Below are 25,466 nucleotides of genomic sequence, written 5' to 3' on the forward strand. Positions count from 1 at the left end.
GATAACTGCAACAGAAAAAAACATGTAATGTGGAACTTTGGTGCTGGGCAGATTACTGTTGGTGCTGCAGTCTTAAAGGCACTTATTTAAAAGGAAATCACATTAAAATGAAATTAATCAGTGGCATTTGCTTCTGAGTTGCATTTTTAGGACTGGTCTAGAATTGTCTAGTGGAGAGCCCCCCCCCCCCCCCCCCGTGAGTCCATAGTCTCCCAAACTGCTGCAGTCCCATTAAGCAGAGTAGGTATTATTGACATTTAGAGTCCTCTTCTGCACAGAAATCCTATCTGGGAAGTCCTTAATGTCCCTGCCCCCCAATCTTACAAAAAGAGCTAACAATTGCACAGCAGCCAAGTCCAGGGAATCACATTTGACCTGTAGGCATCATAGTAATCTCTAGTGATAGAATTATTGCATGCGGCTTGACATACAGACATAAGCAACAGCAGGGTGGATTTGGCAGGATTCTGTTTTTCTCTGGCTGCTTGCAAGATTCAGGGGGGAAAAAGAGCAACTCTAGAGCTTAGATTGTTTGTTTGACTCTGCTGTTCTTTGACAAAGAAGTGAGCAAAACAATGGCCACCAGAGCTGTTTTGTCTACGGACAACACTGCAGGCTTATTTGTTTGCATTTGGAAGATTGCTTTTGTAGCCTTAGCAGTAGAGCTGTTTTGAAAGAGAGATTAAAATTCCCAGAAATGCAGAGTATCTGGCTTCCCCTTGTGCAGTAGAAAGCTGTTTGCAGCATAGTGCAGAGAAGATAAATGGGCACATATCAGTTTTTGGTTTCTGTATGACTTTGGGGGGAAGATACCTTCAGTAATATGTATTTGCATACAGTGCCGTCTGGTTTTTGGCAGTTTTTATACTGTGGAAATGGTGGCCCAGGGGTTAATTTCTAAGATATTTCCTGAGGGTCAAGGCTGCGTGAAAGTGATTTACTCTAATGCAGTGTGTACTTCTGGTCTATAATTAATTGATTGTGATGCAGAAGGACATTTTGTACATCCTCAAAGACACTCTTTTAAGTGTTATTGTTACAGTAAAGCTCGGGCATTCCCTGGCAGTCCTGGTAGAACCTAAGGTAGAAGCAAAAATTCTGCTCTGCTGTCAAGTTGCAAACAGTTTCCATTAAGCCTTTGATTGTTTGTTGTTGTTTTTGGCTCCAAAAAGCCACATCTCCACAGAAGAGATATTTTGAATTTGGCACAAGGGGGAAAAATCTTATCAATGACAGGAGCTGCCTCAGCAAAAATGGTTGTGTTGATTGTATTGTTGCTGCTTCAGTTTTTTGTCTAAATGGGTGCAAAGCCATGCAGTACACAAAGGGTGGCACTACTGCTGCACATGTAAAGAGGCTGTGGAGAAGAGACCTTCTGCTTAATTTCTTTGGCTGCAGCTCTACTTTATGAAAATGTTGTGGCTTTCTTTCTGTTGTCTTACCAAGTTCTAACTAGAGACTTCCAGGAAATCAAGTTTCTTTATCTCTCTCTGTGTCACAGGAACTATTCCAGAGTAATTGATACTTCCTATTTATTTTTCATGGTTTTCTAGTGGGGAGGACTCTCTTGGGACATTAACTTAAGTTGGACAGTTGTTACTACCAAATTTTCTTCTTCTTTTTTTTTAAAAAAAGCAAGTGATGAACGTGAATTGATCCCCCATTTTTGTTTCTCTCCCCAGGTATGAAGATCAACAATGTAGACCATCCACTTGAATGACCCTGGACATTTATAACTGGAATCTTTAAGGGATATAAAGAAGATACTTTAAAAGGGGGGTCAATAATGGTGACTTCTGATTGCAGAATGAAAAGGTTTTGGCTGCTTCTGATAGTCAGCTTCCTGCAGTGTTCCGAAGGTAAGTTATGTTCATCTTTCACTTACAAGACTAAACTACAAAAGTCACATTTGAGAGTACACATCTGAACATTCCCTTATTTCATAAGCAATGATTCATATCTGTTCTTCAGTATACTCTGATGGTCACCCTTTTCAGCATAGGCTTATATCTTGGGCAGCTTCTGCAGTTTATTCCTTTGGACATATTATTGACATTGTACTTGGTGACTCTGTAATGTGTGTTTAACATTCATGTCGTATTGTTGGCTTACCCTCCCTATGTGTCCCCCTCTACTAGTTTTCCCTTCTGTTCATGGATGTCTTTTTAATAATGTTAAGATATAATATTAAGGCCAGATTCCAGTTATCAGTTGCTCAGTGAAGTCTGAAGGAATAATCTGCCACATATTTTGTTTCCAGGATTTATTTTCTTTATTAAATGCTTGTTGTACAAAAGGAAAATAGCCATTTAAAAAAATTGCTGTCTTTCTTTTAAAATGATTAATTGAAACATGAAAAGCCAAGTCTGCCAAATGGAATAACAGGGTGCCTGCCCTTGAGTGGCAGGTGGTTTATTTTTGGACACTTCTTCTTTAGCTCACTCACAAATGCTGTCCTTGAATACCAGCTTGCAAGTTATATAAACACAAGACACAGCAGCTTTAAATATGTATGATTCTATGGAAGAGAGAGTGCAGTTGCGGCTAATATATATAGGCTTTCTCAGATCCTGTTCTTATTGGTAACAAGGTGGCAATTTGTTAGTGAAGAATCTGTGCTGGCCATTTCAGAATTTATTGACTGAAATTTAAAGTGGGTCACCATCAACTTACATGCTCTTCTTTTGAAATTTATTTACCTACTATTACATGCAATACTCAAGGCTAGAGTAAAATCAAAAGGAAGAGAAGAATAAGTTTACTGCCCTTGTTTTAGAATAAAATTGTTCGGCTTTACTTCCACCATACCTAGTCATTTGTATCTGCAGGTTTCCCTTCAGTGCTAGCATAATGTCCTTCACAGCACTGCCACAGCATTACACCTGCACAGCAGTTTGATGGCATAGATCACCAAGAAAAGCTGTTGTTCAGCCTCCATTATTTATTTACAGACTCTTCTGAGCTGTGCAGTTCCATGGCAGCAATTCGTGATGAGCTGAATTCCATAAGGATCTTCTCAGGGTCTGCTCCGAGGACATGTTTTTTCAAGGGAGGCTAGGCTGCCTTGCCCCCTGTTGTCCTTTCCTACCCTGAGAATGTTAAAAAAAACACCAGTCTTTTGCCAGTTGGAATGCTTTAGATGGGAAATATAATACTTTTTTATTTTGTGCTGAACTCTTTTAAAATTGCTTTTGGTATGGGTGCAGTTTTATTTGATAATTAGTATCATTGTGTTTTATTATTGTAATATAGTGTATTCATCAGTTTCTGCCTTTTAAAAATAGTTTCTAGAGCTCCTTTGAATCTTAGGCCTGTTACAGACTGCCAAAATAAAGCTGCTTCGGGTCTCTTTGGAGGTATGCTATTTAAATGATGCATGGGTCCTAAGAGTCCGGAGGTCGCGCCAAGCCACACCCCAGTCCTAAGCACTGGAGTGCAGCTTTGGTGCAGCTTCCAGACTCTTAAGACCCATGCATCATTTAAATAGCATACCTCCAAAGAGACCCGAAGCAGCTTTATTTTGGCAGTCTGTAACAGGCCTTAGTTTTGCGACAGTGGTGCAATAGCATTGCACTAAATAGCAATAAAAAGGTTCAATCTGTTAAATAAATTCATAAATAAATTAAAAGTCACCATATATCTATTTTATTTTACTAAACGTGCATGAAAAGTAGATACAGTTGAGCATCTGTTCAGCATCACTTTGAGGGTTCTAGGACTAGTTAAGTTGCAATAGCTATTTAGTTTTAAAAGTAACATAAAAGCTCACATCACTTACACAAATCATGGCAGAATGGATGCTACACAAGTCCTAGCCCTAACAATACAAGTAGTTACATTCTTCTTAATGTACTTTTCTGCCAAATATTTGTTGTTGTTGTGTGCCTTCAAGACGTTTGTCTTAGGGCCATCCTAAGGCAAAAATACCATGGGGGATTCTTGGCAAGTTTCATTCAGAGAGAGCTTGCCATTGCCACCCTCTGAGGCTGAGAGAGTGTGACTGCCCAGCAGATTTCCTCAGTTGAGTGGGGATTCAAACTCAGCTCCCCAGAGTTGTAGTCCAGGGCTCAAAGCACTACTCCACACTGGTTCTTTTACTAAATCTGCACTTCTGTAATTAGGAAACAAAATTATACACCACTCAAGATTGAGGTAGTGTGGTGAACAGGGGAACCTAGATTACAGCCTCTCTGTAATATGCAGCTTTCTCTGCATATTACGTACTCTCTTTCAGAGTACTGTTTAGAGTCATTGTTTTAACAGAGGCAGCCCACAGAGTTGTTGTAAGAATACTCTGGAATAGCTGCATTCTCTGGAACAGCTGCCTTGAGATGCTTGGAGGAAGAAACATAATTAATGATACATTATATAAATCATCTATGGGAATTTTGGAGCACTCCAGATGTTGTTGATCTGCAACTCCCAATTTTGCCAACAGTGAGGGATGCTGGGAGTTGCAGTTCAGCAAGATCTGGAGGGCAACTTGATTCTCATAGCAGACCTACCAGTCTGAATGCATATTCATCCAGAAATTCCACTGAATTTAATAGGCTCTGCTCCTGAGCCAGTCCAGCCTGAAGCACTGCTGGCGTTTAATACTTCATTTCTTTGCTACTGTATCTTAAAAACAACAGCTAAGAACAGAAAATATGTAAACCAAGTCTCTTTCTGCTAGAAATTCTCTTGGGGGCACCCCATCAGCAATTTTGTTTTCTTACTGTCTTACATACAGAATCCTGCAATGATTTCTTCCTTTGGGGTGATAATCACCCATCATCCCAGCTTTGCTTTCATGACAATAACTTGGGAAGAAGGAAACATACCTGGGAGTGATGCTGTGAATGAAGTGTTAACCCTTTACAGATACTTTAAGAGCCCAGCTAGTAATTAATTCCCAGAAAGCATGCTGAGCAATAAGCACAACTGTTTACTTCCATGAATATTCAACATAAAATAAAATAAAATAAAATCTTTTACATTAGATAGCTACTTAGTTTAATCTTGCCTCAGTTCTAAAACATGGTTCATGGGCTTGAATGGAGGGGGGGATTCCAATTTAGATTTCACAGAATGTAGACCAGTAATCTCTCATGGGAGATATTGCCCTTCAAAAGCCTAGTTTGCCTGACCAACTTTTAAGATGCTTCTCCCTCCTGCCCCCATTCATCTGAAATGGTTCAGTACAGAAGACCAATCTTGCCCAATATGTATAATTTGTGGTTTCATTAAATGGTAATTTGGAAGAGATTAATATCTATATATGTGTCTTCCTGGTGGCCTTTATGTCTTTAGTAGTGAATGAAATTTGATTTTCCTTTGAAAGTATAGTTTATATGTGAGAAGTGATTATTACACAGCCAATTTTGCAAAGTAAATAAGGTAAAAGCTAATTAGGAGCTTGGGTTCCTTCATGCAACCATGATTGTTGTATCTTGCTTGGATTGAATAACTACTAAGTCCTTCTTAAAAAGAATGCCACTCATGGTTGTTTACTGACTAGAAACACATTTGAAATACTACAGGTGCTTTAGCAGCTTTATATCAAGTATATTATACCATATCAGATTATTTATCTACTTGGAACAGAGAAATATAGGAAATGGATTTGTTATTGTAGTATTATGCCTTTCCCCCAGTCCAGGATTCAAAGTGGCTCCTAACAGTTAAAACAACACACATACATACACCTCATACAAAAATAAAAAATTCAAATTTATCAATAAAATGAACACCAGTTGGAAATGTAAGTCATTAAAAAGGAAACAAAGTAAAGACAATAAAGCACATTATGCAAGGCCCATTTACTTTGAGCAGTCACAGTCAGTCCTTAGTACCATCGGGCTAGCCTGAAGAAAGAGGCTCCTCCCTCCCTGTCATCATCCGGACTCTGAGGGGGAGAGAAGGCTGGCCCAGTACCATCAGGGGCTAGCCTGAAGAAGAAGAGCCCTCCCTCCAGTCCATCTGCCTTGGTCCAGGCCTCAGAGGGAGAGAAGAATGCTGGACCTGCTTCCCTCCCTCCCTCACCATTCCCTTCTCCTTTTGTGTCGTGTCTTTTAGATTGTAAGCCTGTGGGCAGGGAACTATCTGTTATCCTCTCTATTGTAAACCGCTCGGATTCCCAGTGATTGGGCGGTATATAAATAAAACCTATTATTATTATTATTATTATTATTATTATTATTATTATTAAAGGTCTGCCATAACAAAAAAGTATTCAGCTGCCTGTACAAACACAGCAAGGAGGGCACCAGTCTAAGCTTTCTAGGAAGGATCCTTTACTTAGAAGATTGGTCCATCTAGGTGAGAACTGTCCTCTACCTGGGAAGAGGTCGCAAGGTTTTCAGGCAGGATTATTTCTTATCCCTACTTGGATATCCCTGGTATTGTTTGGTGGTCTTCCATCCAACTGCTAACCTTGCCCATTCCTGTTCCACTTTCAAAATCAGAGGGGATCAGGGTGGTTCAGGGTGGTATGGTGGCAATGACGATTATCACACGGAGCCTTACTGTTCTTGAAATGTGACTAAATCATCTGTAAAGTGTGCTGGTGTGATAGCCAATCGTGTTTGCCTCCTGTGATTTAATCATTGTTGAGGCGTCCCACTCCTCTCCCGTCTTCAAAGCGTTCGCAGAGAAGCCATTTTTCAACAACATGAACTTCTGTTATTGGAAAAATGGATGCTCCGTGAATACGTTGATGATGGGAGAGGAGCAGGACACCTCAATTAAATCATGGGAGGCAAGCATGATTGGCTGTCACACCCGCATGCTTCATGGATGATTTAGCCACGTTTCAAGGATAGTAAGGCTCTGTGTGATAATTGCCAGGGACTCAGACAGATGTCTTGCTATCTTCTGCTTCCTGGAGATTTACAAGTAGAGCTGCTAGGCCTTAAACATGGAGCATTCTTCATACAAAATACAGGCCTGTTACAGACTGCCAAAATAAAGCTGCTTCGGGTCTCTTTGGAGGTATGGTATTTAAATGATGCATGGGTCCTAAGAGTCCGGAGGTCGCGCCAAAGCCACACTCCATTCCTAAGCAGTGGAGTGCAGCTTTGGTGCAGCTTCCAGATTCTTAGGATGCATGCAGCATTTAAACAGCATATCTCCAAAGAGACCCAAAGCAGCTTTATTTTGGCAGTCTGTAACAGGCCACAGTATCTGTACATTTCTCTTGCTCCTGCACTGTCCTTGGGCTAAATTGTGTCTTTGCTCATTGTTTCCAGTTCATTAGAAGAGTAGAATGCACATAAAATGACCATGTAATTTATCTCTCTCTGTTGAACGAAATAGAGAAGATCCTGTGTTTAAAGATTCTCAAGGAACTCATGAAAGTTCCTGAACCCAGAACAAATGTCTGGATTGCCATGGGATACTGTTAGTTTTTTATTTTAGAATTGTGTGCATGGGGTGTATGTGGGTGTGTGTGGAGAAGCCTGTCTTATCTTAGTGTTACTTTGATAAATATTTGAGTTTAGCACAAGTACTATGGATAAGAAAGAGAAGAAATAGAAATGATGTCAGACTAGGGCTGTTTAACAAGCACTATTTAGTAAAGAGAATCTCATCGGTATACTTTAGGAAACAAAAACAAAAAAAGAGGAAATGATGAATTTCTACTATTTCCAAGCTCATTTTCATTTTCATTTCTAACATTTCAAACCTGTGATGATCTCATCTCTTATTTTTCATGCTTTTAGTAGCCAGCAGTTGCCAGAGGCAGTTTTTGATGCTTTAGCACTGAATTGAATTCTTTCTAAAAAGCCTGCATTTCTCACTTAAAAGAAAACTGGGAAAGAAGTTGGGAAGAGTAGACGGAATGGAGCCACATTAATTAGACATTCTTAAAATAAACCAAATATTGTGGTTCTCTACTCTGCAAGGGAATAATAATGTGGAGGTAGCTTCATGCCAAAGTAGGAAAATTAATCTTACTTTATGGGATAATTTCACAAAATGTTGTCTTTCTGCTTAACAAATGTGTAATAGACTCAGGAGGCACTATGTATTTTGATATGGTACATGTGAAAAACGGAACAGGAACAAGGGTGAATAACAGGTGGAAGTTGTACTAGATAAGAGAATACAGAGAGAATGTATGTTCTCTCATAGTCCATTTTGAGTCTTTTAAATATGGTTAAGGAATCACAATATCGCCTCTAAATAAATCTTGCCAAGAAAAGCATATGATAGGATTTCCATAAATTGGAGTCGATTATTCCATAGAAGGACATCCAGTCCAACCCCCTGCCATTCTGTTTGGAAAACACATTTTAAAAGAGTGAAATGGTAGGCGTAGACTTATTGTGGAATGAGCCATTCTACTAAAAAATCTGTATTGTTCTAGTTAGGCTTCCAATCTAATGGAGCTCAGATAGAAAATACATGTATTGCCATTGTCTTTAGAAAGACCCCTAGATCTTCTGTTATCAAGGTATTCTTCTTTAGTTGAAGTCACTAGAGGAATGAGAAGTCTGCAGATTAAATAATGCCTCATACCCATGCATAGTCACAGTCCACAATTTATCGTTATATTTTTATCCTGTTTTATCCTGTTTCTGTTCTTCCCTTCCAAGTGAGCTCAGGAGTGGGCTATATGGAGTTACCTTGATTTGTTTTTGCAGTAAGACTGTGAAGTAAGGACTGAAATATACTGATTGGTATAAAATCAAACAAAGGAAGTATTTGGACGAGAAGGGATTTGAACCTCAGTTCCTCATTCCAGGTCCTCCATTTTATGCATCCAAAGCTTTCTATTGACCTGTTATAGTGATAACAAAGATAGGTAGTTTTGGCCTTAATTTCACATACGGTAGCAGAAAATACTTGATTGCAAATGCTAAACAAGGCTATGTATTGAGTTCTAGTATGTATTTCTGTGCTGTAAAAGCATGAAATATGTGTCCTTTTACATGTTCCCTTTCTAGCAAGGCTTGTTCTAGTACACTAGATATATGAAAGAGAAAAGAAAAATATTCTTTATGATGTGCCAGAAAACCATCTATGCTGAGGTATAGAGAACAGGATGACCCTGACTATTTCAGTGTGTGAGCTGTCATTCTTTGTGCTTAATGAAAGAAAATGTTGTTTAGGGACTTAACTTGGAAATCCTTGCCCTTGGCCATCAAAAGATATATTAATACATTTTTCTGTTAATTTGAATTACAGTCGGCCCTCCTTATACGCGGATTTGCCATCCGCAGATTTGAGCATCCGCGGATGGCAAATCGGGAAATTGTCCCCAATGGCGGCGTGCGTGCACGCGCGCCGCCATTGGGGACAATTTCCTTCTCCCTCCCCTGCCTCACTTCCCTCCTCCCTTCCCTCCCTGCCACCCTCCCTTCCCTTCCCCTTACTTTACTCTTGCGGTGCAGCGGCTTGGCCTCCACCGCCGCTGCTGCGAGGGAAGCCGGGTGGCAGCGGCGGCGGCGGAGGCCAAGCCTCGGCTTCCTCGCCGCCTCAGTGAAAGGGCGCGATGGTGGTGCTGGAGGCCTCTTGGCCCCCAACAGCACCGCCACCGGGCCTTTCCCACGGCGGACGGCAAGGAAGCAGGGCTGCCGCACCGGAGGCCTCCCGCGCCGGCATCCAGCCTCTTCCAGGCCTCTGCTGCTGCCGAAGGGGGTTTCATGGCTGAGCTGAGAATCTAACCATGGTCTTCAGAGTTGTAGAACATCACTCAAACCACTACCCACTCTGGCTTAGGTTAAAAGAACACTGATTTAGGATAAAACAATTCACACTGTCTTGTTAGGACTGGTAGTTTCCAAAGATTATTACATGTTGCTTTCCATGTGAAGAAGATGACAGCCATCTGATGTGTGTCTGTGTGTGTGGCGGTGTGTGTGTGTGGCTATGTGTACCTCTTCCTTTTTGTTGAACAAAGTTAAGTCAGCACCTCATAAATAAGGCTTTTGTTACGAACAAATAAAGCGGTTGCCCGACTCGGCGGGCTGACCACTTTGCCGCTAGACGCAGCGAACGACTACAAGCCCCAGAGTGCTCTGGGGCTTGCCACAGCTCCCTATTGGTGCGTGGGGCGAAAGGGAGGCCCTTCCGCCCCGCGACGCTCTGGGAGCTGGGCTCGGTGATCGGGAGTTCCGGTCCTCCAGGGCAGATGATTGGTTCAGCTGCCCTGGAGGAGGAGTCTCCTGGTCAGGTGGTACTGAGGGCGGGGCTTAGGCCTATATAGGCCGTGCTGCCAGCCCCGGCCCTCAGTCGGCACTTGGCTCCGGATGGTTAGGAGCCAAGCAGGAAGGGAGGAGGAGCTGAGCCTTCTCCCACCCACCCACCGCTTGGGTTTGGGTTTTTTGTCACAACTTTGGGGCGGCAGCATAGGCCAGGATCTGCACGGTGTGGTACCAGGGCTACGGAGCTCTGGTTTGGGAGTCAGTCGGGACCCGGGGGCGAATAGGGCAGGCGTATGGCCATTGCGGGGGCCATTACGCGCGAGCGCCTCCCGGTGACTAGGGGCTTAGCAAATATGTGAACGCATGGCAGAGATGCGGTCATACGGTGTTCATTAGCCCCTAGGTCATCCCAATGCCTGGTGGGTGCCAGGTTGTGGTTAATCAGACAAACGTGGGGTTGTTTGATTTCGCAGATCCTGACCTCATGCTTTGTGCCAACCCTACCAATGGTTTGCTTAATAAAGTGGTGGCCTTTGCTCCAGCACGGTCTCCTGTAGTTATTCGGCAGCAGCATCTGAGGCAAATATAAAACAATTGGCCATGGATTTTGGAAGGTTCTGCAATTTGCTTTCCCCCCCTACCACTTGCATCCACTCTGTGTACTAGGTCATAGCAGGTTTGTAGTACAGGGAATGTGTTTAACTCTACATTTTGGGGTTGCACACCTCCTCTTCCTTAGTCCTCAAATTACTTTGCACTAGATATGGAAGCTCATGACATAATAAATGTTACAGTATTTAGTTATCAAGATCTCATTGCCAGTTTTGCTATAACATACTGTATTTTGAGTAACATTGTGTTAGTTATATATATAAAAAAAACAATTGGCCAGAATAAGATTTTTCTTTCAATTCTATAATAGTCACAGTTTGCATTCATTTGTTTCAAGTTGCATGATTTTGTTTTAGATCCAAGTCTTGAAAGAAATATATATATTCATCTCATCAAAGTCAGAATTTTTCTCTCTCCTTCACTTTCCTGTGTAGCATTAGTTTATCGCCCTATTAAATCTTATCCATCCTGGCAGATTCATTGAGTGACAAGGTGTTGCTAACCTTTTGAATGTTACATCTGAAGTGCTGGAGAATGACCTCAATTGATCTTCTTATGTTTAGCCTCCGATTTCATTTTTAAGAAGCTTTTGTAAGCAAAAGGCAACCTAGATCCCTTAATTCTTGTAAACAAATCGGTAGTAATCTGAAAATTCCTAAGGCAAAACAAAAATCTTGGTGAAAGTGATTTGAGCTGCTGCTGCTGCTGCTGCTGCTGCTGCTTCTTCTTCTTCTTCTTCTTCTTCTTCTTCTTCTTCTTCTTCTTCTTCTTCTTCTTCTTCGGTAAAAAGTTAATGGTAATTTTCTTCTCTGTCAAAATAGAACCCAAACTTCTCTATTAACCTTGAAAATTTTATTGTACTGGGATTTTTTGTAATTACTTTATCCATAGCCTTTTCTTTGAAACACAGTTGTAATACGGTGGGCCCTTGAAATTTCCAGGGGTTCAGTTCCAGGGTCTTCCACAGATACCCAAAAATGTGAATGCTGAAGTCCCAGTTCTGTGGGAGTGAAAAGGCAATAATATTTAAATAATAATATTAAAAATAAATCCTGTACCATATTGTACTGTACTGTATTTGAGATTGAGGGCAACCAGGCTATGAAGTGTCCCTAAGGCAGCAGTAAAGGTGGCAAACCCTGGGCACTAGGTTTGCATTCTTTCTCCTTCAGCACTTCTGCTCTTTGGTCTTTGGCTAACACACTCTCTGAATGTGGCAAAGCAGGAAGAATGTACATCTGGCTCTTGCCACCACTTCCCTCTTCTGAAGCTTGAAGCTGATATGTGCAGAAGGTTTTTTGCACAGAGCATGAGACTAAGTTAATAGTCCCCTGTTTAAAAAGGGACCTGTGTACATAGAAGTCAATTACAGAAAGCTGACACACAAGGTGGAAGTGGCGCACACCTGGCATCCAGGACTTGCCATCACCACTCTCCCTTCTCCCAAAGCTTGAGGCTATTGTATGCAGGAACCTGAGTTGATGTATCTGTGGGTCAGTGTAAGCACTGTGCTTTAACACACTATCTCTCTCTCTCTCTCTCTCTCTCTCTCACACACACACACACACACACACATATATATATATATATATAGAGAGAGCTATCCCCTGGTGAAAGGCAAGAGCATAATCTGTCCTAGAAGGAGTAACCCCTCTCTACCCTCACATCTATTCAATATTTAATGTGAACACAAATAGTTAATGCCTGCTGGAATTTTGCAAATTCTTTGGCATTTTCTCCCTTTGATTCATCCTTTACATCCTTTCTTACATACCCCTATGTTTTACTCTCAACCTATCCATGGGTCATATCAAAAGCCATAATTTTGGCCCTAAAACCTGTCCTCATTTTATACATGAGGTCAATTTACAGTCTGGTATATATGGTAACTTGAAGTTGTTAGGTCACTAGAGAATCCTCCTAAAAGAAAGTTGGGCAGCTCACAATTTTTTGTTTGTTTGCTTAGAACAGTATTTTAAAACAAATAAATGTCATAGTGGAGATTTTCTTTCAAATCCCATTTATGAAGTGATAGACACTTTATTTAAATCCTTTTAAAAAGGTGCTATCACTTATGAACATGTATATCCATTTAAATAACAAGATCACCTTGCATAGTCTAATAATTCCACAGTCACTGCTTCAAGTCCTGTACTAAATGCAAGGAGACAAAATAGTGATTGAAGTGCTTAGCTATCATTCACATTTGACAGCAACATGTATGCATATTGACATTTGAACTACTTCTATTACATTTATATTGTTTACGTTTAAACAGATTTTTCCGAAAAGACTTTTTCTAAACTGCATAATCTGTGAGTTTATCTAGTGGAAGCTCCAGAGACAGGAAAAACTCAAGGGTTTGTTCTGTTCTTTATGATAGACATAAGTGGACATTGGTTTCTTGTACAAGAAGCTCCTGTTCCTTATCAGTTATGGAGTTAATAGAATTAACACAAAGTGTGTTTTTGTTTTTTTGTTTTTTGAATTTGGAGTTTCTAGTAAAGCAGGCTAACTTTGCATTCTATTACCTACCAAATATAAATATAGTTAGTGGAGAGCCACTGTAGTGTAGCGATTCAGCTGTTGAATTATGACTCTGGAGACCAGTGTTTGATTCCCATTGTGGCCATGAAACCAACTGGGTTACTCTCAGCCTCAAGGAAGGCTATGGTAAACCTCCTCTGAACAAATCTTTTTATGAAAACCCCATGACAGGATTTAGGATTGTTACAAATTGGAAATTACTATAAGGCATCCAACACATAAGAATATGATTGGCCATGGATCCAGTAATCTGTCTAGCAACTCAAATGCAACCTTTTCTTCCATAGTACTGTATATCAGCTGTAATTTTTTTCTAGCCTGTCTTCTCCACTTAGTATGGTAAGGTAGAAACATCTCTCCACTGATTGTGCTACAGTATACTCTAAGATCTGTTGGTCTGTCCGTCTGTTTGTCTGTCTCCATCCATCCATCCATCCATCCATCCATCCATCCATCCATCCATCCATCCATTTTTATTGTAAAACGAGAATCTTATTGGAACAAGATGTCTGTAAAATGAGTTCCTATCATGTAATTCAGATTTGAATGTATATTCCGTATCATAATTCTGTTTGGGAAAATGAGGTTTTGTGGCCATTTAGACCTGATTACACATTTCAGTGGGTTTGAGATAAATCTGCTCTTAGTAAACAGAAAAACACAGTTTGTTTCTTGCCCTTTTTCATTACTTAATTTAGAACAGATGAAGCTAGCATGCATACAGATTAGAGCTGGAAAGCAACAAGGGGCAAAATGTTGGGTTTTTTCACATTCATTATTGCATGTTGAGACTAGAATTATTACTTTCCCTTCCTTTTTTCTTTGATTAATTACCAACCTGCCTTTCTTCACAACAGTTGTACATCAGGTGGTTCACAGTAGAACAAACACCACAAATATGGAATCATAAATACATGCTTGATTTAATTGCGTAAGAAGGATGATTGTGTTGACTTCATAATCAGTATGGTGTCAGGTGTGTTATAAGTAAGCTTCTGATTCATCCTTAAATAAATTCTTTACTGGACATGTGTTTTGGGATGCTTTAATAAAAATACAGTGTGCAAATGCATTTCAAAAGGATTAAACAATATAAAGTCAAATCATGTACAGTATATTATAGTACTGTCTATTAACATCCCAAGTGTGGACACTCAGTACTGCATTATCGAATTAATAAAATAATATTTTTTTATTATTTTTATCCCACTTTTTGCCAAGTAATCCAAGTGGCGTACAACAGACTAAAATACATCCATATATGCACAGTACTCCCCCTTAAAACAAGATTAAACAGTGTAAAACTAAAACTAACATTTTAAAATCCAGACAATAACCATGGGCAGAGTTCGATAAATGGGAAGTCTTGTAGTCGAGATCATAGTTTAAAAACCAGAGTGTGTATGTCATATGTCTCATGTGAAAAAATTATAATCAATAACTTCGCTAGAATGTATTGTTATAGGAAGTTAGTACACTGGGCCTATTTATAAAGTGTAAATAGGGGCGCATCTATACCGATTCCCTAAATCCAGAGCATTACACTCTGAAACTGCCCCGGGCAACACCACATGATCCCTCCTGGCCTGTGCCCCCTTGGTGCTGCTGGCGCCGCTGCCAGTCTCACTGGCCAAGCAGGTTCCTGTTGAGAACCTGGCCATAGCTATAATTTCTGCTGAGGTCAGAACAGTGTGCCCATGCAGTCAGTGAAGAGGGGGGGTAGAGACCCTCTCCTTGTTGATCACATGGTGGGGTATCCCATTCTAAACTCACCAGTGACCATGAAGGCCCGGATCTTATAAGGAGATGCTTGGTCAGTAAGACTGCAATGAGATCACTGGAGAAACTGAGGGGGGATAGGCCACTGGAGACAGTGTGGTGGGTGTGTAGACATGTGGGCATCTGAGAGAGGCTGGATCCAGCTGTCCTCATGTCCAACACATCTGGGTTAACAGCATTTTCTGATAAATTAGATTAATGGTTTAAAAAAGCTGATTTGTGAGGTGCATCATGAGGACTCATTGCACCAGATGCGGGATGAGTATGGGTTTTTTGGCCACTGTAGGTAAGACCTTTATCATATAGTATTGTAATTGTATTTATTCAGGGAATTTATTTAACCATAAACATCCTTGGTGAGTTGTGTTAGGGAAAGCAGTATACACAGTCTTTTGATTAACCATTAAGTGGTTTGTAAGGAGACCTCTATAGCTATAACAAGCATTATTTTCCTACTACTGTATGTGTTCATTTTTATATTTTTGTTTCACATAGAAGCACATTTTCTTCGTGTAGTTTGCAGATGACAAATGGTTTTTTTAAACATCACCTTTATTTCATTGCAATCTATAATTATAAATTTCCAGAAAGAGAGAGTTTTTCATGTTTATTTTTCTTTCTTCATTTTCTGTCAAGGCCTGTTATGGTATACCTGCTTTATTTACAGACTTACTATATTTTTTCTTTCTCTGGAGAGTTGCTAATGTGATCATAGCAAAGATCATTCACAGTGACTGGGAAGCCTTTAGTGAGAATTTATCAGGGTGGGGCTAAGAATAAAGCACGGGCAACCCTGGTTATCATTCTGACGACGAACATCAAGCATGGGTGCATTTTTAACACATCCAGAGATGTTAAGCAACAGTAAAAAACCCGTAACTGTTTAAATGACAGCAGCTGACTGTTTGAATTAACTTTCTATTTGGCTTAATTTGGGGTCCTAATTATTCCTAACTTACGTGAGTAGATTTCAATTATAGTATACTATGGGGATTTGTAGCTAAGGCAACTGAAGGAATCGTTTTACCTAAAGTGCGTTCATTCAACTGACGAAGGCAGGTTAAAATGGAAGGATAGTAAATGGAAACCTCTTTCTTTCTAAGGCTGCAAACAATTGTTTCATATGGCTCCAATGGAAACAAATACAGTGAAAATGAAGTTCATTCCTGCTTAGCCCTGTTCAAATTATTCATAGACTCCCCACCTCCAAAGTATCATATTTGTATGTGTATCACAGATAAACTATTTTCTCCCCCTTGGGGCATGGAGAAGATTAAAGCTTTACATTAGAACAAAAAGTGATCGTTTTTCAATTGCCAAATTGTTTGCTATAATTTGGTAAGTTAAGGGTGTAGTCCCAGTCACACCTAATAGGAAATAAGTCCAGACATAGTCCATCATTGTGGTGGAGTATGTCTGCTCCCATATAAATGTTTACCACAAAATTGCAGTCAAATCTGGCTAGGCTAAAATTCATGTGCACATTCTTCGCTTTTCTCTCAATTCCATTCCACCCCGCCACCCCAAAAATGAGGTCCATCTTTGATGTTTCAGCCAATACATACTAATAATTTGTTGAAGGTAGTGGGCAGCCACATTCCATTTTACATTGCTTACATGATGGAACAATAAATTTAGTTTATTATAAACATGAACAAGATTTCCATCCTAGGACTGCCCCACCCCATTCATTTTACTTGATTGGAAAAAGGATACCATGCACCACATAAATAACCATACAAAATTTTCAATCTTGTTCCCTCTGCTCATCAGTAAAGAAGAGGACAGAGCCACTCTCAAAGCTGGCAGCCATTCTGGGCAGCTCTTGGAAAACCTGATTCTTCATCTTCAACTGTATATATTTGTATTTTTTCCCCAGTTCCATCTGAGAACTAACTCAATTGCTGTTGTTTTAACCACTGTGGTTTTTATAACATCAGTGTATTTCTTTTTATTGAAAAGAATCTTATGACATCTAAAAGATTAGCAAATTGGTTATCTGTGTTTGATGAAGTGAACTTCAGTCTATGAAAATGTACGTCATAACTAATTAGTTAGTCTCAAAACATGCCTCTAGAGACGCTTACTGTTTTTCTTATAACAGACTCATATGGCTGCCTTTCTAGAGGCTGCCCCCCCCCCCCTCCCAGAATACATTTAGATGAAATTATGGTTGCTTTGTGTCTGTGTTGACCATCTTTAGATCACAGAGCTGCTACATAGTTTTCTTTTGTTTGCTTCTTTACCTGCTCACCCCACCCCATCCTGATTTCTTATTACAGTAGAAAAATGACCCTTACCAAGTAAGCAAAGAAAGTGGTTGCAGCTGGTGCTTGCTTTGTGCATGGAATCTCCATGTCAGCAATTGGACACGGTATTCTTTGGGGGTATCTGTGTTATCACTGAATATGAAACTGTTTCCCGATGACAGGCAGATGGAACGTTGTGCTGAATGTGTAAATTGGAATTATCGCATCTAGCATTTCTCTTTGCCAGGTGCCAGCTTGGTGCTGCGGCTCGACACTAATGTTGAAAGGATGCCAGGAGTGGTTTTATTTGCTAATTATCTCTTAGCATCTTGGGCAAACAGCTTGCCCAGGTGTTTTCAGAAACACCTAGCAGGACAGTGCAAGGCTGCAGGTGCTCATGTAGAGAAAAGGACAGCATACAGAATGCTGCTAGTATCTGCATCTGTCTGTGTAATTGTATTTATTAAAGTCTGAGTTCTTTGAGCCTAGTAAATGTACCCAGGTGCCAGTGTGGCAGTGATACTGTTGACATCAATGTTCTTGACTTATGGTGGTTTTCTGCAGTCTCTCCCCCCCCCCCCCCGGTAATTCTTTTGAATAAAAAGAAAATTAGCGACCTTTGCCTAATACCGAGCAAAGCCAAGACTCTGGATATAATGGAGATTCTGATGCTGGGGAGGGAAAGGTTAGGCAAAGTGTCAGAGTGCAGCTTTTAGGGAACTACATCAACTCTGTATATTTTCTTGAGAGAGTAAAATGTGTTCACAGATGCATCATTTTGATCATTAAAGCAATACTGAGAGTGCTTGCATATATGCAGCCCTTTTTAATGTGTTGGTCTTTGTAGCACATCACTTTTTTTTCTTGATAAGCCTTACAGTGATCCAGTCAGATTGTCCAGTACTATTATGATTAAAGTAGGAAAGGAACAATGATCTTAAGAGAATGATGGTTCCCATAATGCCTCGTTTTGAGCTCATAACTGAAAAAGTTATTTTTTATGGGATCTTTTTAGGTCACAGTCATAGTTACTTCACTGCATTAGTCTTCTCTCCTATATTTCTTCAGATATGCTGTTTCATTTCTATACCTCTGGCCTGATGCTCCTGACAGAAGGAAACATTGGTATAGTTAATAAAACAGACAAAGTGTAGAAGAAGACAAGAATCTGGAGATATGGGCAAAAATTTGTCTGTATTGGGAGATTCACTGTCAAATAATGATGAGATGATACCATGCCTGGTAAAAAATATTAAGAAGAAATGACTGAACAAATACTAGAAGGAATTCAGCAGCAGAGGGACATATTTATATATTTGATTGTCATACCCAAAGTGAATTGAAGGATGATTAGCTGTGGAACCCAGTTACTGTTCTGTTGTGTCATTTATAGATTAATAGAATTTTGGTAGCACCCAAATTTAATCTAGTAAGGGATGGTTTGACACAGTGTTGATAAACATTTATGTACTGTAGGGGTAACTTTGTACCCCAGTTTCAAGTATGACTATTTTTAGAAAATTCATCACATTTCTACTGCTTATTGACTATAAAGTACATGAGTAAAAGGTCTGCTAGATACATACGGATGCCAAAAAGGGGGCTTCTTTGTATATTTTTTGTAAACCATCATTGAGGAAATTGGTAAAAAAAATAACATCGTATGTGACATTGTACATAAATGAAACATCAGCTAATGCACTACATTTTGTAACTGAAAAGTCTTCAAAGACAGCAATTCAGACAATAAAAATTGCAAGCACAATCCATTGGTTTGGTACACACTCAGAAATATGTGAATTTTTTTTTTTTGCTCTGTTCTTTTTGCAGTATCCCATTTAAAGGGATTACATAATTCTAGCAATGCTGCTTTGATCTGCCAGTGACACAAAGAAGTCTCCTTTCTGAATTTCTTACCAAGCTAGCTCTTTGTGAGCTACAGTTAATCACTTGCAGAGTACAACTGAGTTGATAACATTTTTATAGTTCTTTTAAAGATTGCTATTATAGTTCACTTGATTTTGAACGCTTTGGCGAAAATACACTTTGCTTCCTCATAATCTAATAATCCAGAAAGATGAATTATCCCTCCTCTGTGTCTGTTAATTAATGAGATGAGGCCTAAGACATTTCCTAAATGTTCATTCCACTGTCTGATTGCTATCCATTGTGCATATTATATGCTACATGCTTTGGCTTTGTTGTGGGTATTGGAAAAAGGGTCTTTTATGCTTTCAGTATTTTTGTTTGAATAGGGAGTTTGCATTTCTGATTGCTTTGAGAAGCCTGGGGGAATAATGCATTGTGAATGTTCACGATATACTGTGGATGTCAGCTCATGTTAGCATACCATACTGTGGTTTGTGATAATCATAATTTAAAATCCAGATTGCAGTTTGAGGTTTGAGAAGTACAGGGAAACTAAAATTGATTTGGTTCCTAGGTTTGTACTGTCTTGTACCTTGATTTACTCACCTCCTGTGTGCCTCTGTCAGTTTTTCTAAATGGCTTTGCTTTTCCTATTTGCAGACTGATGCTGCTCTTGCACTACCATTGGCCAGATATTTCTGGAGGAAGGCTGGTCAGGAATTATCCACCTTTGGGCGAATCTTAACTTTATGAATTAAATTGCACATTTTAAAAAAGCTTTTCCTTTTACATTAATTTTTGTTAAAAAAGGAATTATCCCACTTTCCAGCACATGAACCTAGTTTTAATGGAGAGATAATCAGCAGGGACTGGGCAGTCACCTTCCTTTTGTTATTCTACATCCTAGTCCCCACTTTTTCTGCAGGGGATATTTTTTTTTATTAACAAAATAGCTAATAGTGTCCTTAAGCCCTTAGCCCGAACATTTGGAGGTATTAGAAACAATTTTTAAGGCCTCCTGTTTTGTTTTGGCTTGTACAACACCTTTTCTGAAACAAAAAATAACCAGAAATTTGACAAAAAAGCTAAAGGATAACTTCTAGACAACTGTTAAAAAGGAATGATGATGCCTCCCCCCCCCCCCCCGCCCCTAAATGTGGTATATAGACCAATAGACTTCTCAGAATCTCATGGCTGCTGATTATCAGAAAAACAACAACAACAATGGTGCCGTGAGGGCATGGGGACTAGAAATTCTGGGAAGACTTGTTTATTTATGGAAGACTGAAGCTTTGCACTGATCTTAACATATGTCTCCTCTAATTGACTGGTATATATTTTAAATATGCCAGAAAACAAAAACAAATATACATTCCATTGCTTTTTTGATCCAGTTTGATATGTCTTTTGGCGTCCATTCCTCATCATTCTTTACAAATGCCTGGGAGGCAGCAGATTAATAGGGCATGCTTGCTTAGATGCAGGTTAGAAGTCTGTCCAGCTTCATGTCCTCTCAGATGCCTTAGTTTGACGATTTGATGATGCAGGGTAAGCCAGTATTGTTGGTGGTACATTTTTGCTTTGCTATGAATGAGTTTCTGGGCTCATGTTAGTATCCTGAATGGAAGAAAAAGCAGTTAATTGGAAACTCAGTATTTTGAGTGCACTGTTTCTTAATTCAGAATTTCACAGTTGATCCTGAGTGATTATTCACTGGTGCCACATTGATTTTGTGTGTGAGAGATTTCTGAGAAGAGAACAAAACTTGAGAGTTTACAAGTGTCCTCAAAGGGGGTTAAAACTCAACTATAATATATTTTATTTTTTTTCCTAGTAAGTATATTCTAGTTTCAAACATACTGTACTTATTTTAGGACAATGTCTTTGTTGGTCTATCCAAATAAAAGAAAAGCAAATGTATATGTAGAGAGAATGATAATGGGAGTTGCATTGGGCTACAGGGAATGCACAGGCAAGTATGTTTCAGAGCAAACATTCCTAGACAGTTTCAACAAGAGAATAAGCTTAAAATGGCATACAGCAGAAATATAAAGCAGAACATAGAAATTTAAATGCCACCTGAATATGTCTCTTGAAGCTGCAGTGAAATGGTGTAACCTCAAATGGCTTGCTTTGAGAAGCATACAAAAATGTTGAGACAGCAGTGCCAGAGGTCTGTTGACATGTCTTCAAAGGGGTTTATTGCATGGCTTAAAAACCTGAGTTACTACTGCTGTGTTGAAGTCTCTTTTGGGATAAAGTTGGGTATTATCACACACAAAATGTGGTTGAAGTTGCCACCTGGCTGAATCCCCGCTAACTTCTGGCTAGAAGCTGTGCTCAGCTGACCGATTTTCAAAGCCAGGAGCATCGAACTCACCAGCTCAAAGACTTCATGATCAATTTTAGCCATCTGTTCAGTAATGAGTGGAACCTACAGGTAAACATTGACTCAGTCAATGTTTAGTAGGCTTTCATTGATGAGAAGCTGTGGATGAGACAATAATGCTGTCCTGAATAGCTTGATAAAATTCAACTCGAATAATTCTGTTTACTTCCTATACCATTTTAAGACCCTGAACCATTGTGACATCAACTCTGGTGAATAGGATGTGGAAGTTATGTATGCAGATGTTGCTGTTGAATTGATTGTTGTATTTGGGCATCTTGCTAATGCATTGCTTGCTGCTGCTTGCCTGCATTCTGCAGTGTCACTGGCCTACACTATAGGAGCTATTTGGCCTTGCTTGTCCTATCCTAGATTTGATTCAACTCCCTGCCACTACTTTGCTGCCATTCCAAGCATGAACAGGTTTCTAAACCAGAGAAGATAAAATAAAATAAGTTTTCGATCTTTCTGCAATATTCGAAAATCAGAAGAAAATAAAACCATCTAAATGTTACGTCTTCGCCTGCTACCAGAGTAGTTGTAGTGGAAGGACTCTACTAAGCATCAGAGCAAAACTGGAAGCAAAGAACCAGCACCCTAGTAATCCTCTCAATGCAGGCACCAGGTCTGCTCCCTGAATCTCTGATTGGTCAATTATTCCATAAGAATCTGTTGACCAGGCCTGCCAGTTTTTCCTTTCCAACCTCTGCTGCACCTCCTTTCTCATTGCTTCTGTAATGTGTAGAGAACACTTCTGGTCAAGAAGATAGTCCTATAACTATAAAGAATAGAGAAGAGAATATGTGTGTCTGTGTAGGAAGGATTTCCTTGCTGAATTCTGCAAAGCAAGAGCCAGGGTGCATCTGCACTGTAGAAATAATCCAATGACACCACTAAGTGCCATGGCTCAATGCTATGGAATTCTGTGAATTGTAGTTTGTTGTGGCACCAGCACTCTCTGTGCTGGGAAAGCTAAATGTCTCACAAAGCTCCAAGTCTCAGAATTCCATAGCATTGACCATGACAGTTAAAGTGGTACCAGTCTGGAGTGCAGTGCAGATACAGCCTCAGAGACAGCTCAGAGAGGAAGTTAACAGTGTATGCCAGCCATGTTTATGAGCAATAAGCAAGTAAGTGTGGGCTTGTTAAGGGTAGCCCCCTTGTCCTAATGTATCAGACTTAGCTGGTGAACCAAGAGACCAGCACTCGGGAAGAATGTGCTTTCATATATGTTATTCCTAAATTTGGACATGATGTGCTGAAGATAAAAAGCCAGTGGTCTGTGGATTTACTAGAACTAGAATCATGAGCTCTGTCTTTTAATTCTTAGAGCATGTATGGACTTGTAATAAAATGTATTTTATTGATTTTCTTGTCTAGATATGCAATGGAATCTCTGTTTGAAAGTCAACTTTGACCCATGGTTTCTGTTTCTGGTTTGTTAGCTAATCATGGTTTGTTAACTTGAGTGTTACCCAAGTCTTGGGTGTTATAAATCATGTTTTGATATGATATCTGAATTCATCAGAGTATACAGTGTTCTCCAACTATTTGCCCTCCTGATATGTTCAGCTGTAACTCTTAAATCATCCCTAACATGCTGCCTGGGGATTATGGGAGCTGTAGTCCACCACATCTGGTGTGCAGCAGGTCAAGGAAAACTGAGCTGGTAAGGTTCTGTATGAAGTAGAAAGTATGGTAACTATTCCTTCCACTTTAGTGTGTACAACAAAACTAAAGCAGATGGCCTAGTTCGCTGTTCTTGCTATTTTACAATTAAAGTATTTTTTATGCATGAAGCATAAAACATCTCTTTCCTCAAATGATTTATAATCAACACAACTGCTTCTCTTCCACTTTTGCATCTGCATTAACAACAATTAGTCACATAAATAACTCATGAATAATGGGAAACAGGGTCTCAGATACCTAGCACACCCTTGAACTGTATAGTTCTCAGAGCAGGCTGGGAATGTCATTACAGTGATTGTTATGCACCATACCACCTTACTTTGCATATGACACATGTGAGTTTTGAAGGGCCATAAACTCAGTCAGGAAATAAAGTAGCTGTGCACATAATTCAAACATCTTTGACCCAGTTTGTTAGGACCTATTGGTTGAATCTCTAGTGACGGGAGCAGGAGGTTCCCTGAGTCTCTAGATTATTCTTCTGCAGTGTTCTTTTGTACTCATTAGGCAATAGAAAAAGCAAACATTTACACATCATTTCCTTTATTAATAAAACTTAAAAATCTTGGGGGGTAAGATACAATATACTTACATTGCACTGCTGTACTGCTTCTGCCAGCAGTTGTTATTTGTTTTTCCTTTTTAATTATGTCTGTTTGGAATCAACAGTCTATGAAATATGTATGTATATTTGCATTTAAATGTGTAAATATAGAACACCTTTAAAGTTAGAAATAGCTTAATTAGCACAGAACACACAGTAGCAATTTGCTTATAATTTGTGTTGTTTGTAAAGGTAGCTGACAAACTGGAAAAATAATGTAGGAAAGCAAACATGTTTAGTTTGATCCATACAGAAGAAATCTCAGTGTGAGTTCTGACACTTTGTCCCAACATGATAGAGGCTAGTTCAGTAGGAGACAATTGTGAAACTACAGATCACAGTACTTGTTGATACCCATAAGTGCAGGTCAGTGAGCTGGCACATTGTTATCTGGTTATATTATGTGGGAAATATGGTGGTCAGCTCTTTGTATTGGTGGGCTAGCCCTCCACAATTTGGAGCATTCATAGATTTTCGTCAGTGGCAGTGCATGCACATAGCTACACAACACGTCCATGTCCACATGAACATCCATTGACAGTAATTGGACTTGAGGTCCCACATTTTAAGATATCCACAGGGGGGTTCTAGAACTGAACCCCCATTGATACAGAGGGCCAACTGTATTAGCATGTGAGTACAGATATTCACTTAAAACAAACTTTGAGTTTAAACTATACATATAATACCTTAGAGAAATCTCTTCCAGAGGACATGGTCTTTTAAAAAGGATTTGTTTAGCTGCTGTTCTGTTTTGACCACCATAATGATGGAGAGAAGACTTTTGTGATTTACCATCAAAGCAAAAGTGTGCTTTATCTTGTTTCTACAGTCAGCCTCTCATATCCACATTTTTTTTATCCACAGATTCAAGCATCCACAGCCTGAAAATATTTTTAAAACATATAAATTCCAGAAAGCAAATCTTGATGTTGCCATTTTATAAATGGGATACCATTTTACTATCTATGTCATTGTATTTAAAGGAGCTTGAGCATCTACAGATTTTGGTATCCACGGGGGAACCCTGGAGCTGAACCCCAGTAGATACCAAGGGCCCACTGTATTACATTTAAGACCAAGGACTGGTTGATACTGCATTTGGAACAATCTCCCTGCCAGTTGATGTTACTTCCTAGTCCAGAAGCTGTCTTTCCTGAAGGTAAAACAGCATACATCTAATGAAGTGGACTTAAGTCCTCAAAAACATGTGCCATAATAAATTTGTGAGGTCCTTAAGGTTGCTTAAGATTATTTCTCGTTCCTTCTTAGTACCAAAGAATTCGTAATGAGTTTTTTTTAAAAAAGAACACATACCTATTAGTCTGTTTTTCATTGTTTTAAATGTGAAAATGGTTTTTTTATATAGGAATAAATAGCAATGTACAATTATTCATAGTTTGTTGTAAACCACTTTGACAGTGGTGTGTACAGAAAGAAATGCAATGTAATCCTATGGATGTCTACTCAGCTTGTTTCATCAAGTGAGGTGACATTTTGTAACCAATATGACTTTAACCATAACCTTGTTCACACGTTATGCATGAACATATACTGGGAACCCATGCAGTGTAGTGGGAGAAGAGTCACATGTA

General features: G+C 39.5%; 1 protein-coding gene across 20 annotated transcripts in view; it reads left to right on the plus strand.

The window, feature by feature from the left end:
- ADGRL2 (adhesion G protein-coupled receptor L2) overlaps positions 1-25,466 on the plus strand; it is a 709,985-nt gene that overhangs the window by 520,113 nt on the left and 164,406 nt on the right. For all 20 annotated transcript variants that reach the window (XM_089515518.1, XM_089515516.1, XM_089515525.1 and 17 more), the window contains one exon: positions 1,683-1,859. In XM_089515518.1, coding sequence (XP_089371644.1) covers positions 1,787-1,859 — 73 coding nt within the window. In that variant the 5' untranslated portion in view covers positions 1,683-1,786. The remainder of the gene's footprint in view (positions 1-1,682; positions 1,860-25,466) is intronic.

Source organism: Sceloporus occidentalis, unplaced genomic scaffold, assembly GCF_023333645.1.
Source record: "Sceloporus occidentalis isolate IW3139 unplaced genomic scaffold, rSceOcc1.0.p SCAF_3, whole genome shotgun sequence".
NCBI lineage: Eukaryota > Metazoa > Chordata > Lepidosauria > Squamata > Phrynosomatidae > Sceloporus > Sceloporus occidentalis.